This window comes from Macrobrachium rosenbergii, chromosome 30, assembly GCF_040412425.1.
Source record: "Macrobrachium rosenbergii isolate ZJJX-2024 chromosome 30, ASM4041242v1, whole genome shotgun sequence".
Taxonomy (NCBI): domain Eukaryota; kingdom Metazoa; phylum Arthropoda; class Malacostraca; order Decapoda; family Palaemonidae; genus Macrobrachium; species Macrobrachium rosenbergii.
In genome coordinates this window covers 28,683,231-28,702,020 of record NC_089770.1, presented here as the reverse complement: position 1 = coordinate 28,702,020, position 18,790 = coordinate 28,683,231, and the positions used below count along the sequence as shown (strand labels likewise).

General features: G+C 39.4%; 1 protein-coding gene and 1 long non-coding RNA gene across 10 annotated transcripts in view; one reads left to right on the top strand and one right to left on the bottom strand.

Annotated features, from left to right (window-relative positions):
• Window positions 1–18,790, top strand: part of LOC136855149 (uncharacterized) — a 56,740-nt gene that overhangs the window by 26,609 nt on the left and 11,341 nt on the right. The window contains exon 3 of the long non-coding RNA XR_010857926.1: window positions 6,799–6,922. This is a non-coding gene — a long non-coding RNA (uncharacterized lncRNA). The remainder of the gene's footprint in view (window positions 1–6,798; window positions 6,923–18,790) is intronic.
• The window catches only part of LOC136855148 (uncharacterized), a 501,815-nt gene continuing 483,838 nt past the window's right edge, over window positions 814–18,790 (bottom strand). For 8 of the 9 annotated variants that reach the window (XM_067132044.1, XM_067132047.1, XM_067132045.1 and 5 more), the window contains one exon: window positions 814–4,252. In XM_067132044.1, coding sequence (XP_066988145.1) covers window positions 4,045–4,252 — 208 coding nt within the window. In that variant the 3' untranslated portion in view covers window positions 814–4,044. Of the gene's footprint in view, window positions 4,253–13,340; window positions 13,442–18,790 lie in introns of those variants that run through there. The other variant, XM_067132054.1, reaches the window with a different exon arrangement.

Genomic DNA, 18,790 nt, shown 5'->3' with positions numbered 1-18,790 from the left:
CCGCCTCCCAGCGGCGGGAATGGGTACTAACCACCTGATCTCCCACTGCGTGTGTCGTAAGTTTTGAAATTCTGTCGGACTAACAGAGAATACAGCTATATATATATATCTGCCAGGTAAGTATGAACAAACTTTATTTTATCATTAAAATATCATATTTAAGCCCAGTTTATTGAAAGCCAAGTTTGACAAAAAATAAAATTTGTTATATTGCATTCATGTTTGTCAATAGCAACTGAAAACTCCTGATCATACTTCCTAAAGAAAAAATTTTCAGCTAAAAATCATCTCAAGTCCCTTATTTTGGAAACCTTTCAGTAATGGTAGATGCAACTAGATTGCAATTTATAACACTTTTGCAAACTTTTGTGAATACCCAATTACACCATTTGAAGGAAAACTTTCAACCAAAAATGTGATTTATCAAATTTAGTATTGATAGAAATATTGCAAGTTCATTGTCATATATTGCAATCTGGCTGTCATATGTGTTTGCACGACCATATATTTCTCATCTCATCTTGAAGAAAAAATAGTGTTGTGGTTTTTTAATATGCATGGTCCAGTAGCTTTCCTTTCCCTCCACTACCAGGCTTAAAATATCCTCCCTGCTTCACTTTTTACACTAAACTTTCCCTCCAGTTGGAGGTAGGCTTTTATAGTTTCCGTCAATGTGTTAAGCCTGTAATTTTTGCTTATCATCAGACCTGTGGTGTAAGAGGGTTATAGATTGCTTGTCCCTTTGACTTAGCATTTTGGTATTGTATGAAACAAAAATAAAAAAAATTAAGGTCTCAAATTAAAACAATAAGCGAATATTCTATCTTTATTTTTGGCAAGGTATCAGGTTCAAAGAAGAATAATGTTACAAAATTTACAAATGGGTACACACAGGTCTATTTACACTGTACACACACACACACTCATATCTGTCGTATTCTATTCAGTATTATGCGTTATGATATCCTCCAAAGATGAGACAATGTGGCGACCAAAATTGCTCAGTGATACAGAACAAAATATCACTAGATCCACCATTTTTAATGATAAATCCACTTACCGGGAACTATATCGAGTATTGAATACTGGAAAGACTAAAGCTTGAAATGTACAGACAGTACTTTTAGAGTGCGTATCACATAGAAAAGGTAAAGTGCTAATTAACATTTGATGTACAGATTATTTTCACACCATAAAACAAAGAAATTCAGTAGAGACAAAGATTAGATAGCTCACAGTTTGCTGATGAAAGAGAAATACTTTACTCCTAGTTCAAACATTTGAAACCTACAATATCCCTATAATGAATGAAATGAGGAATGAGTCTACCGCTACTGTTGAAAATTCTACATGAATATGAAAATGAGTTGATTCAACACATGAATAATCTGTCAGTTAGAATACTGTAGTAAGTTTAGAAAAAAAAAAATATAAGCATTATTCTACAAGAAAGTAAAAAAGGGGAAAAGAGAGCATATTCAAACAATGCAAACACAACTTATTAAAAAATACACTCGTATGAGATTCACATATACATGTACAGTACTGTATATAACATCACAGAAATGCTTAGCATTAAATCTTAGTCATAGAAAAGGACCAGGTTGTTTTTCATATTATCACTGATCCAACAGCAAAAAAAGACATTAAATGTTTCTATGTGCTTTTTTTTATTGGCAGAACTAGACATACCTTTGGTGCATAACGTCACACAGTATAAAGAATGTTTATTTAAATCCTGTGTGCATCTACGATATAAAACAATTACTGTAACTGTAACCATCATGAATTAATGTTCAATACATTTTTTGAATATTGGTACACTGTCTTCTGACAAATACTGGTACCTAGTACAGTATTCTCAGAACTTTATTTCTCATCAAGAATCTACAGTAACTATGGTAAGAAAAGAACATTAAATTCTGTAGTTATGCTATACTCATTTAAATTATTAAATAGCAAGACTGCCTTACAGAGTGAATTCATGCCTGTTCCTTTTTTATTTTATCTTACTCGAAAAGTACAGCCGTTAAAGATGTACAGTTAGTCAAGTAGCAGTCAAGTGTCTTAGGAATCTGTATTATGTTATTGGTCTGAAGGCTAAAAATTCCAAATACTGTATTCCATTTAACACTACCCTAAATCTAATAGATCTAGTGATTACCTCACAAAATGTCCAAGTTTATTTTACCCTGGACGTTAATCTTTTTTATGAGCAGTAGTACCTGTTTTGCTTGGAATGATTAATTATAGCTTTAGAAATTCTTCATAGATAGCTTAAATGATCATGGTGAACTTTTCAGTAAAACAGTACGACTGCAAAGTTATACCTCAGCAGTACCGTTCTTGTGTACTTTCATCAAATGTGGGCAAAATGTGTAACATAAAGGAAATTGCTCTGTTGATGTGAAAGCATTATCAAAAGGAGACCCAAGGATTTCCATATTGGGTTTCTAGAATTCCGGCTACATAAACTGTTAATAACATATGACTTTTGTGCATTATATTAGATAAAAATAAATATTTTTATTTTCAGAGACAGACTGTGTACTTTGAGTTTAATTAATGGTGCACACATTGTAATAGGGCAGTGCTTTAATTTTTAGGAATGTCAAAGGTTTGTTGGTCTATTTATGGCTTCCATAAATTCCTGATAATTGAATTGTTATCACCTACATTGGTAGTCTGAAAGGAAGCTGGAAACCACAAACTTTAGGGCATATATATTTCAAGTAGGTACATGTTAAGTGTTTGCAGTGCTACAAAAATGCTTAGTCATTTTGTAACAATTGCCATGTAGCATTCCAAAGAAAATGCTTGTCTGCTCTTTATTTAGGGATTGAGCTCCTAAGAAAACTAGTGCTTTAGGAGACAGAGTGTATGTTGTTTGTTGAAAAGTGTACACACAGTAGTCATTTTTAGTTCTAAACTTCTGGAAAAACTGATGTGGATTGGTTTTAGGATTTTTCAATTTTTCTGTCACTTTTGGTATCTAGTCTTGCTATTTGCTCTTTTAACTGGAACATTTGATGGGGAATATGAGCATTTGTATGAAAACATGAGTTCATAGCATTTAGTTTTTTTCAGTTTTTTTCTTTTTAGTTTCCAGTTTCATGTTCAAGTGAAGGTATGAGAAATATAATTACTGTATTTCATGAGGAAAGGCTTCAAAGATAGCTTTCTTTTATATAGACTTGCAGACTAAATTCCACTGTAAATCACACGTCAGTTTCTTAATTATAAAGCCATCAGCATTGTCATTAACTTTTTCACTTCATAGTTTACCTTTGAAAAGGAGTTACAGTACTCTACAATCTCTTTGTCTTGCACATTTTCATTTTGAATTGTCACCTAGTTTGAGTCTCTACTAAGTAGCATACAGTTGGCATTAATTTTTAGCTTTAGTAGATTGGCTGTACACTGAGGGACAGTACCAGTGACAAGGATAGTCATACTTTGCCAGTTTCTTGGAATTAAATGTTTTGTAACAAATATGTATTCTTTAGATATTCTATAAATGAATACAGTACTTTGTCCTCTAGGGCTGTTTTATTAAATTCTAAGGCAGCAGTATACACATTTTAACTACTGGAACTACTACCTCGAAACATTTGATTAACATCAAGTCTCATGGGTTCAGTCCCCCCCCTTTTTTTTAAATTAGTCCATAACAAACCTTAAGTAAAGGTTCCCTCAAACTGAAAGAATCATTTCTTACAAATTGTCATGCTAGGAGTTTCAATAATAATAATTTAATTGCCACTGCATATTAAACCTTTGTCTTCTTTTTAACATGTTGGCTAACTTTCTTGAAAGATAACTGTGGTATGTTGAGATGCAACTCAAAATTTATCATTCCAGTTTTGTGAGCACTTTTCAAAAATGTTATTTTTGCTATATCCTTTTTACAATTTGCAGGGCAAGAAATTTAACTATTTGCTCTCTGTATAACAATGTAATAAAACAAGATTTTGTCTACAGTGTAACAATTACCAATTCTTTTTAATATGGCTGGAGGGTAATAAATTGCCCTCCGGCGTTTCATCACACAGCCGTCGTATATGTTGAATGAGTGAGCGGGTGGAGAGGAATGGGATCCTCCTCCTCTTCCTCCTCAACTTCAAGGCTGACATCCTCAGCTGAAGCTAAATTTAGTGACACTGTAAATGGCCGCTGTCCTTCAAAGAGAGAGCGCAGTGGCGTAGGTAGTCTTTGAGCCATACGTGTAGGAGTAAGTTCTAATGTACTGGACCTGGGAGAAAGAATACAGTACCATATATTAAAAATGTTAAAACTGATACATTATTTACAAGACACATGACCATTAGATTAAATGTTTCAGAATACTTCTACAATTCTGAAGTATATGTTACAAGTAAATGTGCACATTAACTCATCCAAGATCAACTTCCATTTTTCATACCAAACCATATCACATTAGGCAGAAATTTCTATCAACATTTCCTTTATCTAGCCCTTCAAAATAGTTGCTTGAATAGTAAAAAATTAAGAAAACAGTTTTCCCATTCTTTTCTGTCAGAACCTTTAACATTTTGAAACAGCTCTTAAGAAATATGTTTCTCCTTATTAGCAACAGCTATCCTCTGGTGTCAGTGTCTCAACATCTTTTTATTGTACTAAAAACTATAAGGATACTGTAACACAAGCAGCTACACTAACCTGATTTTGCATAAACTTAAGTTCTTGAATAAATCATGCCACTGATAAAGCAAAATACTGCACAGTTGTTATAAGGTACCTTAGAATTGGTTCTCATAGATAAACGCAAGGTAAGTCATTTATTTTGGTATATAATAATCTGGTGCCATCTCATGTGAGAAAGGCAGTAAATTTATGGAATGCAATACAATGAATTGCATTTTCCTGAGTGTTATGGCTTGAACTCTTTTTTTTTTTTTTTTTTTTTTTTTTTAACTTAAACTCGGGTACCTGCACCAATAAAATTCAACTTGTATGTGAAAAGGACAGTTACATTAAGTCAAGTGCTGACAAACAAAGCTTCATGAATGATGACAATGTAGTAACCTGAAAAGACATAGCAAACAGGAATCTCTTGATTTTACTTCTCTGACACATTCCAGTGTTAAGGTAAGAATCTGAGTGTTGCTCAGATATTCCACTTCTCTTATCCGTAATTGCAAAAACCGAAATATTTTTGGGAAAGTAATCATTTGGAAAAGTCAAACAGTACAACTATATTTATAATAATGACGATTTAAATAAAAGTTGTTTTGTTTGCTGTATCCTATTACAGTATATTACATGTACAGTATTATTATCATATCTTTCTTGTATTACAGAATATAAACATGATTGTACACCATTGGCTAATGGAGTACTGTACTGCCGATATCTGCATTGCCATTAGTTGCTGGAAGAAACATAATTTGAAGATACTTTTTCTTGTAAATTAACATAGTTGGGATTAAAACATGCATATTACTTGATTTTAAAAGCAGTAAAAGTGGGATTTCTCCAGCTCTGGTCATTGCTTTCTCTGTTACAAAACGTTTTTCAGCCTGCTTGTTATTCGTTTTACTTACTGGTCGCTTTAACCTGCAGATTTAATTTAATGGTATTCTTTCTCAAGACCTCCTTCATTTTGTGAAGGATGAATAAAAATGTATTTTATTTTCACTTATGGAAGCCACCATTGAGAATTGACAAGTTTTTTGTATTTTATTTTCACTTATGGAAGCCACCATTGAGAATCGACAAGTTTAAACAACTTGATAACAACTTTCATGCAACTCTTAATAAACACTGGATAGTCACGGTAAATGACGTCGGCAGTCAGCTGTTTCTCAATTCCGTTGTTTATGTCAATACAGGTTTACAATCCTCCCTCCAGAATTCTAAAAACCATTATTTTTTTTGTGGAGGATGGAGCATCATCACAAGGTATTACCTGGTGAGGTTGTTACATTGACAGATATACCCATTTGCAAAAGTCAAATAATAGTTGTACCTACTGAGAATAATGATAATTTTGATTAAACTTTTTTTTTACTGTATCCAATTATATTGCTCGTATTATTGTCATATGAACAAAGCAATCATTCTGGTTTTGTTTACATTTTACATCAGTTGATTGCATTTTACCGACATATCGCTGTCAACAGTGGATGAAAGAATCATAATTATGAGATACAGTACGTTTCTTTCGTAAATTAGCAAAGCAACATTTTAAAAATGCAACTATTATTTATAAATGCAGTAAATTAAATGTTTTACCAGTTTCAGACATTGCATTTGCCTCCAGAACATTGTTCAGTCTGTTCATTATTTGTTTCTTTGGCCACAGCTATAATAACTTGCTCCTTAAATTTTAGTAAGTTTCTTAACACTTTCTCCATTGCGTGAAGGATGAAAAAACATTTTATATAGAATTACATTGAAAGTATGCAGTTTTTAAACAAGTCTACAACTGTAACTAATATCAGTAAAAAGATGTTTCTTGATTCTGCTGTTTATTCCAGTGTTTTGTGTGCAGTTATAAGTGGATATTAATTGTCAGAGATAGTAATGAATTCTCACACAAGCCACTAGCTTGGTGAGCCTGGTTGAATATATATGATGATTCTCACTTATCTTACTGAACTTTTGCTCCTAAGCCTATTATTACTGAACAGGTACAGTACATCCCCTTTTACAATGGTTCATTTTATGATAAATCGAGTTTGCAATGGGTTTAACATTTCTGATGTTATGAAAATTACAGTGCGATACCGATAAGAAAATACTTCAAAATATCTTTTTAAATTTCACACACGACAGGTACAGGCAGCAGCGTACAGTCGGGCAGCGTACGGTGTACAATAAGTTGGCCTGGGAGTCTCGGATGAGCTTGTTTGTTGCCCCAGCACGACCTTACTCGTCCTCTTCATTATAGTTGAATTAGGTCAGTGTTCTGATGCAATTTTTGTCCGTTTGTCTCCACAAATAAACAGTTTAAAACTCATGTTAGGGTATATCAGTATGTCTGGCAAACATCCAAGTGTCTCTCCTGCTGGTAGTGCCAAGAAGAAGAGGCATTCCATTGCTTTAGAGCAGAAAATGAAAATTATCAACCAGCATGCTGGAGGCAAGGGAGTCATGATAATCACTTGTGACGAACACCTATCGCAGTCAACGGCATCCACCATCATTAAGGACAAGAAACGGATAATGGATGCTACCAAAGGCATCTGCTTTAGTCCATTCCATGGTTATACTACAGAAGAGGACAGAGCCTTTGGAAGAAATACAGTAAACCCCCGTATTCGCAGGGGATGCGTACCCCCCCCCACAAATAGCTAAAATCTGGGATTACCTAAAACCCCTCTAAAAATGCTTAGAACTGCCTATTTTGATAAACACAAAAAAACTCTAAAAATGCTTATACCTGAGTATTTTAATAGTTTTATCACAGAAAGTGCATTTAGTCACAAAAATATGAAAATACAGTAATTTGTGAATAATTCTGTGAAAAATACCGCGAATGGGCGAATTTTCTGTGAATAATGTGTATATACATTCCAGAGAAATCCGTGAATAGGTGACTCCGCGAATCATGAGACCACGAATGTGGGGGGTTTACTGTAGAGCAGTTCTGGTCACTTGGATGGAGGGTCAGATACAAAAGTGTGTGCCACTCAGCCTTTTGACCATTCAAAGGCACGCTTGCTTTTTGAGGATTTACAGAAAATGTATGATGATACCCACAACAAACAATTTGCAGTAAGTTCTGGATGGTTTCATCGTTTCAAAAAGTGCCATAATTTTCATAACGTAAAAATTAGCAGGGAGGCAGCAAGCGCTGATGCCGAAGGAGCCGCTAAATTTTAGGATGCTTTGCATAAGATTGTCATTAATGAAGAGTACTTGCCAGAGCAAATCTTTATTGCCAACGATACAGGATTGTATTGGAAGCGGATGCCTAAGTGGTCCTACATCCACAAAGAAGCAGCAATGATCCCCAGATTTAAGGCATACAAAGATCAACTGACTCTTCTGCTTGGGGGAAATGTGGCTTGGTATAAACTCAAGCCATTCATGACTTATCACTCAGCAAATCCAAGGGCATTAGCAAGAATCAGCAAACATACACTTCCTATGCATTACCGGCTTAATAAGAAAGCATGGATGACTGCACTGTTATCTGAAGACAGGTTTGTGCATTGCTTTATTCCAGAAGCAAAATATTATTTTAGGGAAAACAACATCCCCTTCCAGATTCTGCTGATTCTCGACAATGTTCCTGGTCACCCTCAGCACACCGGAGATATTAAAGAGAACGTAAAAGTTATGTTCCTGCCACCAAACACAACTTTCCTCATACAACCCATGGATCAGGGTTCTGTGGCTACATTCAAGATCTATTATCTTCGGAACATGTTTGCTTAGGCTACAGATAACAAGAAAGATCTTGGAACATTCTGGAAGGAATTCAATGTTCTGAATTCTGCTAAAAATGTATGTGAACTAATTTAAAGGTTTTGATAAGGATGAAGCCGTGCAAATTAATAAAAAGATCTTGACACTTGAGAAGTTTGGATTTAGAAATTGAAGAGAAAGATATCCAAGAACTCATAGATGTGCAAGATGTAGAGCTAACAGAAGTTTTAATTGCGCTTGGAGAAGACAGAAAAAGAGCAGAAGAGGAGGAAGAAGAAATTGAAGAAGAGCCACAGCAAAAGTTTATGACAAAAAAGAATGGCAGAGGCATTTGCCTTAATTGACGATGCAATGAAAATTTTTAGTCAAATGGATGAGAACATGGAACAGTATTGCAAGTTAACAAGTAATTTATGAAGAAAGAAAAAAACAGGCTGTGCAATCTACAATGGATTACCCCACGCCTCCCACCACATATGAGCCTCGACCCTCTAGCTCTTTCCACGAAATCCTACCCTTTGTAACACCTGAACTAACAGCCTAAGAAATACTAACTGAAGAGGAGCGAGTTGATGATCCTGCTGCTTTATCATCCTCCTCCTCTTCCAATTTTTAGTTTATAGGTAGACATCAACAGTCACACACCATTCAAATACGCCGACGACGGACCGAATCTTGGTGAATACTGTACCCCTAGACAGTACATGTCTGAGTTGTTTGTGATATTCAGTTTCTCTGTTTGTACTGTACTGAATTATCATAAGTCAATCTGCATTGAACCTCCAGAATTAGCTGATATTAATAAGTAATTATACTGTATATGTATTGAGTATAGTACTGTGTAGTGTGTAGGCTAGGCTACTGTATGCGTGTAGAGTGCACTATACCCTGCACAGGCAGTCTCCACTTACCAGCAGCATCGGTTAACAGTGTTTGGCTAGCGACGTTGTTAACCGGGTTTTTGGCGTTGATCTCTGTTTGGTCACCAATCTCTGGTTAACAGCGCCGTTAAGTGGGGATTTTGGTGCCAATCTCCTGTTAACTGCACCAATATCCAGTTAATGGGACCAATAAGCAGGGTTTTCTGCGCTATTATCGCTGATTTTCAGTTATTCAGTTAGTGGTGCTCAGCCAGGGATGGAACCCCCGCCGTTAACCGGGGACTGCCTGTACTGAACATACAGTACCCTGTTTGTACTGAATTATCGTAAGTCAATCTGCATTGAACCTCCAGAATTACCTGATATTATACCATGTATGTACAGTATGGTGTATAATACTGTATACAGTAGTGTAGGCTGGGCTAATATCAAGATACAGTATGTTAATTTCATGAAACAATGGGGTTTTTGTAACCTAACCCCATCGTAAAGGGAACAATACCTAAAGTTAAAAGCTAACTTGCATATGCCTTATCAGTGATGTATATACCAAAACTAAGACAGGCATAGAAAGCCTAACCTAGTGCAGTGGACCCCTGCTACATTACGGTTCACCATTTGCAGCTTTAGTTAGTTGCAGATTTTTCCAGGGAACATGAATCCAAGTAAATCGCAGAAAGTTCACTGATTTGTGGACGTTTTTTAGAGAAATATTTGCACATACTGTATTTTAATATTATTTTCATAACTAAATATATTTTTTGTGATAAAAAAATTATTTACTAATTTTCAAATATTAATGCAAACACAGCAAAATATCAATAAAATGTATTTTTTTCAATGCACATTTAAATATTTAGGTACAGTACTTAACTCTATTTGTGAATTCCCAATGTTTCCACTATCTACTGTAAAAAGAAAACGGGACAGCTTAAAGGCTGTGCAAGAGAAAACGGCTGTTGCTGAATATAGGGGGAACTTAATTAGTTTTCTGAGTACAATGCCCCCCATTTTTACAAGGGAATAGGTTCCAGAACCTACAGCGGAAATGCAAAATCCACGGAAATGCAAAAATCCCCTCTAAAAATGCTTATAACTGCCAAATACCTTTTACCCCTTAAACTGAAACGCTTATAACTGCACATTTTAACATTTCACTGCTTAATTCGATAGTTCAAACAAAAATATACCTTAAATTATCATACTACAACAATTTAATATTTCAAACAAAAATACATCCCAAACCATCATCCCAAAACACTCAAAGTAACCTTACACTACAATACTTTCCTACTACTGTTACTCTTAAGTAGGCTACATACACCCCTAAAACGCTTAGAGCTGCCTATTTTAACAGTTCATCGCCAAATTTGACAGTTAAAACAAAAATATACCTCAAACTATAATCCCAGAAAACACCAATATCATTCTAAAGTCATGTTGCAAAATTAAGTATACTGTACCAGCCTACAACTGTTGCTCTTAAGTGTCTGACATCATTAAGACATGCACATTTTCTTTGGCCTACGAACTTTGCTTATCATTCTGTGCATTTTATGTATTATCACATTATGCAAAGATCAGCATAACGAATATGCATCTTTTCCATCTTATGCTTTAATTCAGTTCCTCTTTGGATCGGTCGATAGCATTCTCAGCTAGCACTGTGCTGGGCCCGCGTTCAATTCTCCGGCCGGCCAGTGAAGAATTAGAGGAATTTATTTCTGGTGATAGAAATTTATTTCTTGGTATAATGTGGTTTGGATTCCACAATAAGCTGTAGGTCCAGTTGCTAGGTAACCAACTGGTTCTTAGCTACGTAAAATAAGTCTAATCCTTCAGGCCAGCCCTAGGAGAGCTGTTAATCAGCTCAGTGGTCTGGTTAAACTAAGGTATACTTAACTTTTTAACTTATGCTTTAATTCACTGTATCTGATAATATTGTATATATTCTTACACAGTACTGTATTGCTTTCGTATTATAAAATGCAATCAATGTTTTGGGTTGGAAATCGATTACGCGGTAAGTTTATTTTGCCGTATTTAACTCGGTTCAGAGCGCTTTTCTTGCTTCTAGTTAACATCAATGAATCTCTAGATGCTTTATTTATGTGGGGCAAGGTTATTATTTATTTTGTTATATGAAGTGTTTTTAAGTGTAAATATAACTTAAATACATCTTGTTGTAAAATTAATTTAGCTATTTTTTTGTTAATAGATGATGTTGACCGTTTGGGGATGTTTGTTTTGTGTAAAAAAAAAAAATCACGATTCCGTTTGCTATTTTCACTTGATTTTATCATAATACAAGCTTTACATATTTATCGTTTATCGGCGTAAAAACAGCAGTTATATGTGTTCTTTTATACCCAGTCGTTTTTTTTGTGATTACGTACAAATACATTTATAATAAAAAATTTATTTATAATTCAGTAAGTTCATGTTTTATGTCATTTTGTGGTTAGTCCTCACCACCTTCCATAAATTTATTGAAAAATTCTTGTGCCCTCATTCTTGTAGCAACAAATTTTTCTGTTATGATACAATCTCTCTCTCATTAATCAGTACTAAAAATATCAATTACTGTACCATAAACATAAAAAAACACAAAAATAAACAAATCCAGGAATTTCAGGACAGGTGATGGAGATATTATTGCCATATTTTTTACTTTGTCTGATTCATTGTACCATATTTCATTACAAGTTTAATTGACTATGATTATCAGACATATTAAACACTCAACATTCTTCTCTCATCCCAGCCAGTTTAAGTGCCTGTGAAGTGCCGTCCCCAGCTGTTCTCTCTCTCTCTCTCTCTCTCTCTCTCTCTCTCTCTCTCTCTCTCTCTCTCTCTCTCTCTCTCTCTCTCTCTCTGAGATAAGAGAAAGATTGATTTTTTTATGCATGTATGTTTATTTGTTTTGTACTATTTTATAGATAAACGTGATGCTGATTTGTTCTTCATTTTTTCAGCTTTTCCATGCTATATAATTACAAGTTTTTGCTTTTCAATAAATGCAGACTTGAAAATAAAATTAAAATTAGCGAATATTTCAGATACTGTACAGTATGCTCTATCATCCAAAAACACTTTACAGTACAGTAATATAATTTCAAATACATCTTACATTACCCTTAAAAGAAAGAGAAAGAGAGAGAGAGAGATTGAACTGAGGTGTTTATGTACATTGGTAGGCTGTTATGTGATTTTGTGAGATTTTAATTTGGCATTTTACTACTGTATTGATATTTTGCTGCTTACATTAATCATGAAAATACAGTAATTAGTGAATATTGCTCTATAAAAAAAATTCGCGAATTAGTGAAATTTCCCCCAGGGACAAGTGAATAATGTGTTCCACAAAAATCCACAACAAAATGAAACGCGGAAATGTGAAACTCGTAAAAATGGGGGGGCACTGTAGCTGTAAACCATACTAACAGGCAGTCCCCCAGGTTATATCGGCCTCGGCTTATTCGTTCTGAGATTACGGCACTTTTCAAATATATTAATAATAAAAATCTGTTCCGGGTTACAGTAGATGTTCCAAGGTTGTGTCTTCTCAGTCTTACGGCACCGGAAGAATATTTGTAGATTCTTGGAGGAAATTCTACAAGATCATGGATGAACAACTCAGCAGAAGCAAGGTAAATCAATTGGGAAGTTTTCAAGACAACCAAAGGATTAAAGGCAAGGCTTTCATCACTTTATTGCTCAATTTTAGCAATTTTTAATACAGTGTTCCGGCTTATGTTGCGTTTCAGGAATGGAACCACCGACATAACCCGGGGACTGCCTATTATGGGTAATGTTGTAAGATAACTTATTCAAAGTGATTTCGGATGATAGTAGAGCATATCTAAAATATTTGCTAATTATTTTCATGAATAAATATATTTTCATATACAGTGCGTCACCGACTCGGGCAGATTCCATCTTATGGCGCAAAAAGCGCCTTTGACGGCCCTAACGGCAAGAATAGGCATCAAGTTAACAGCACTTACGGCGCTGTAACTTGATGCAACATCAAGTTACAGCGCCATGGTGAAACACCAACTTACAGCAGAAATCAACTCAGGGAGCGGTGCTGGAATAGATCCCTGCAGAAATCAACTTAAGGAGCGGTGTTGGAATGGATCCCCCCACCATAAGTCGAGGACCTAATAATAATAGTAATGTATACACAGCAAAATATCAACAAAATGTTATTTCATTTACAGAATCCACTGTATTATTATTGTTTCTACACAAATACAAACCTTTGGTCTTGACATATGGGAATTACTTGCAGTGCAAGCTGGGAATGGCTGTTAAACTTTTAAACAAGGTGGTTAAGGTAGTTAGCTACAGACTATAGGGGTGGGAGTCTTGCCCACCCAGTCGGTATGCACTCACTTTACTTTCAGCTGCCAGCAGATGTGGACGTCTTCTCTGCCTGACTGTCATTTGACCTCCTTTGTTTTTGCCTTTGTTTTTGCTTGTTGTGGACTCACTATAATGTGGTGATGAAGAGTTAGATTCCACTAGTGGTTGTTCCAGGTCCCGCTTGCTAAGTAACCAGTTAGTTCTTGGCCACATAAAATAAGTCTAATCCTTCAGGCCAGCCCTAGGAGAGCTGTTAATCAAGCTCAGTGGTCTGGTAAAACAAAGGTACACTTAACTTTTCGAGATACTGTGAATACTTTTGTTTGCATGCTTGTAGTTGTGATTTGCTTTGATATTATGCAAACCCAGGACTCATCTCAGCCTAAGGAAAGTAAGCCTTGTGTCATGAGGCATTGCCCAGGCACTACCAAACCCTGCAACTGTTTCCCCTCCTTGGAGATTGACCTGCATATGCTATGCACAGTGTTCAGAAAGCATGTATGCAATCTGGACTAGTCCTTGTTCTGAGTGTCTTGTTTGGCCATCAGAACAGTGGGTGCAGTTTAGCCGGAAGAAAAGAGAGAGAGGAGAGTTTCCTTGTTGCCATTGGAGGGTAACGCCTCCTGTGACGTCAAAGGTTCTCTTTGACTTCCTTCCCCCCCCCCCCAACCTTCTTCCCATGTTTGTCACTCCTAAGGGAGCAGTATCCCCTTCGCCATCTCATACTGCTTTCATCAGTAGAGTCAGCATGGGGGGGGGAGATGGACAAGGACGAGGACTTGCCAGCACTCTCCATTTATTGGGGGGGAGGGGGGAGGAAGCCCTAAGGGTGAAGGGAGAATGCCACCACTACCCCAACTGTTTTTCCAGGTTTGAGGAAACCAGAGGGGCTTAGGGAGCTATGGCCCTCCCGAGGCCTTCCCAGGGAGCCTACTGTGCAAGGCTTAATTAAGCACCTGAGTGCTTAAGTGCCTCCTCCAACAACTGCTGCCTCTGCAACTGTTACCTGGCAACAGTCACAATGACTTCCGTGTCTAGGACCACCTCTTTGGTGGCTCCTACAATGATGCATCCTATGCCCTGCAGTGCTACCTCCAACATCTCCCCCCTTCAGGAGGTCATCCTCCAAGCCTTGCTAGAGAAGTCCTCCCACTACTGCATGAAGAGGTTGAAGAAGAGGGGTCGTCGTAGATCTTCATCTTTGTTGTGTGCTGCCACCACCTCCCCTTCTTCTTCCAAACCTCCCAGTATCCGGACAGAGCAGAGGAAGAAGGCTGCTTCTCCCTACGGTAAGAAGGCTTGTAGGCCTTCAAATGGTCAGCCTTCTTCCACGGAAGAGGCAAAGGGATCTTGTATGCTCTCCCACCTACAGACATGGTGACTGTTGCGCAGGGCTCTATGGACCCCCCATGTCACGGGATGTCAGGAGCACAGGGTTCCACGGACCCCCATGTCACAGGTACCAGTTCTGGAACATACTTCTCCAAACTGGTAAAGGTTATGTGAGAGAAGTGAATGTCCAGCATGCAGGTTCCCGCACCAGAACAGTGCCAGGGTCTCGGAATTGTGATGCCGACCCACAGGTACTCGTATGCTCACCTGGGAAAGCTAAAAGGAAGTCCTGTCCATGTTCCGTGAACGGTACTGCTTTCCCCGGGACAGCCCCTGTCCAAGTTTGCAGGAACAGGGCTGCTCTCCCAGACCTGTGCAGCCATTTTCACCAAGGGTTGACGACCGCCCACGGCTTTCCTTGCCTCCCAGAACTTCAGCCCCTGGCAGGTCCGTGAAGGGTGCTAGGCACCTCTCACCTATCCCCTCCACCTCCTGATGGTATACCAGGAGCCGTGAGCCTGACAAGTTGAGGGTCCGGGACTGGGAACATTTGCCTTCCTGTCCCAGCCCTTGCATGAAAGCTTATGCTCCGGGTACGGTCCTTGGACCCGACCGGTCATATGCTCGAGTGGACGAGAAGTTGTCAGGGGTTCTGATGAGGGTCTCTCCCCTGCAGAGAGAGTGGCCTGAGAGGACTGTGACCTGGAAGAGCTCGAGGGTCCTTTTCCTCAGGACATGGACATCTTCAAGTTACAGAGGACCTATGCTGAGATCATTTGACACTTGGCTATTCCCGTGGATCGTCCTTCAGCCCTCGAAGCCTATTGAGGACCCACAAGAACCCAGAGCTTCAGTGGGCTTGCCTTGTTTGGATCTTGCTGAAGGGGTTCTGGACCAAGTGAGCCATCTTGTTTCTGGGTGGGATAACTCACTCCAGTCCAGCCACTTGTTCAAGATACATCTCCTCTCCCTCATCAGAAGAGTTTCTATGTGTCCTTGGAGAGGCCTCTGCCAACTAAACAGGTTAACCCAGACCTGATTCGCCTGGGCCCGGGTCTGTTGCTGGACCAGCTCCATGCGGAGGGGGTATCCCTCTCACAGCAGGAGTCGGCGGCACTGAACTGCCAGCAGCGTTCCAGGCAGTCTTGTGGCTCGATTGCTGGTCAGCGTCCTAGATTGCTTCCTCTTCCACTTCAGGGTCGAGGAAACCACTTTTAAGAGACTGATGCTGTCTGGAGGTAGGGCCACCTCCTACCTAGTACATCAGACAGCGAACTGGTGGGCTAACTTAAGTGTTGAAGAGGAGGGATGCAGTCCTGAAGCAGATCACCAAGTTTGTTGGTACCAAGTTGGCTCTGGCCTTATGGAACGGACTGTTGCTGGATTCCATTTCTCTCTTCTATAGAGAAGTGGATGCTGCGGTGGACAGACGGTGGACGGAAAACATGGCAGTGACACGGGGCAGAAACCTGAGTAGTGGATGTCCTTCGGGTATGGTATCAACTTCCCTTCGAGTTTCTGCCATCCCTCCCCGGGGTTCTACAGCAGTCTCTTTCTCTTACAGAAAGTGATGGTGAATGGAGATAGGTCATTGACCTTTCTTCCCTGAACAGATTCATTCACCAGACTTGGTTCAAGATGGAAGTGACATGCTCAATGCTTCAACCATCAGGGAGTCTGACTTCATGCTTTCAGTGGATCTGAAGGATGTGTATATTTTCAAATACCCATCCACCAGTCCTACTGCAAGTACCTCCGCTTTATCCTTGGGGAGACATTGTACCATTTCAGGGCACTCTGTTTCGGGCTTTCAACCATTCACACAAGTGTTCACACCCTGGTGTCAGACTTGGGCCCATTCACACTGGATATGTCTTCTGAGGTATCTCAATGATTGTCTGGTTCTGGCAAGCTCTCATTTTCAGTTGCTCCAGGACAGAGATTGACTTCTTGAGTTTTGTCACAACCTGGGAGTTGTGATAAATTTCCATTAGTCTGAACTCATAACAGAGGATAAATTATCTGGGCATGCTGATAGACACGGTGGCATTGAGAGTCTTTCCCTCAGACTCGTGTATGAGCAGGTTCAGAGAGGCAGCGCAGTTGTTCCTGTCTCGACAGGAGCAACCAGCTTGGCACTGACAAGTCATTCTCGGTCATCTGTCGTACTTGGAGAAACTGGTCCCTCATGGGCGGCTTCACCTTCATTCTCTTCAGTGGAAGAGTTCTGGTCTGCAGCAAGAGACTCCCAGTACCTTCCCATTCCTCTCTCGGAGGAAGTGAGACAGGTCTTAGCCTGGTGACTTGACGAGATGCTTCTGTTCTCAGATGCATCGACCGAGGGATGGGGCACACATCTGGAAGAGTTGCTGGTTTCAAGTGTGGAACCAGAATGACAGACACCTCCACATCAACAATATACTGGAACTCATGGCAGCTTTGTTGGCTCTTCAAAAGTGTTTTAGGATCAAGTGATGGGGCACTCCATGGTGTTGATGAGCAACACCACCACAGTAGTGGCGTAGGTCAACAAGCAGGGGGGACTGGTGTCCTTCCAACTCCATTTGTTGCCATTGCAGCTGCATGAGTGGGCAGTAGCACACTCGGTAGAACTGTCAGCCAGATACATTCCAGGCAAGAGGACTGTAGTGGCAGACAAGCTCAATCAGCAGGGACAAGTGATAGGGACAGAGTGGTCCTAACATCCAGACATTACGGAGAGATTGTTCATCCTTTGGGGCCGACCGATGATAGACCTGTTCACAACCCGGCACAACAGGAAGCTGCTGGTGTTCTGCTCGGTCATCCCAGACCCGTGGGCAGCAGGTGAAGATGCCTTTCAACACCCATGGGACAATCACGAGGTTTACACCTTCCCTCCATTCTGTCTGTTCGTTGGGTGATCAACAGGGTAATGATCATCCCAAATCTCAGAATGAACCTGGTGGCTCCCAAGTGGCCACATACCGTATGGTATCCAGACCTGCTAGCTCTACTTTCAGAGGCACCAAGAGAGACCCCCCAGCACACCCTCCTATGCCAGCCACTTGTAGAGAGGTACCACCAGTCCATGGGGTCACTGTCACTTCATGGCCGGAGACTACCCAGCATCTCTTGTGAGCAAGAAGCTTTTCTCGCTGCACAGCAACAAGAGATGTCTGGATACCTTCAAAAATCCTCCGCGGCTGTGTACCAGGGGATATAGGCCATCGTCTGTGGTTGGCGTCATAGACAGGGGTTATATAACTCTCTGGTTGTAGCTACTCCTCAGCAGTTAGTGGACTTTCTTGCCTTTCTTTTGCCATGAGAAGCTTCTCTCTGTCTTAACAGTAAAGAGCTACAGGTCTGCCCTGGGTCTCGTCCTTCGCCTGAAAGGCATCGATCTCTCTTCCTTGTGGGAGATCTCTATGCTGATGAGCTTCGAACAGTCTTGCCCTCCCAGGGAACTCAGGCCCCCTGAGTGGGATGTGACTCTTGTCCTTTAGAGCCTGACTCGTGCACCCTACGAGCTCTTATGGGAGTCATCAAACAGGGATCTGACCCTCAAGACTGTTTTCTTGCTTGTCCTGGCATCAGCAAAGAGCTGGAGAGCTACATGGACTTGAAATCCTTCAACTTTAAACATTCGAGGTGTTAGGGATCTGTCACACTTGAATTTGTCCCAGAATTCATAGCGAACACTCTGAATCCGTTGGTCCCTGATGCAAGATTTGAGTCCTTTTTGATCCCCTCCCTAGAGGACTTTGTTGGTAGTGATCTGAATGAGATGCTACCGTGTCCATGGTAGTGATCTGGACGAGATGATACCGTGT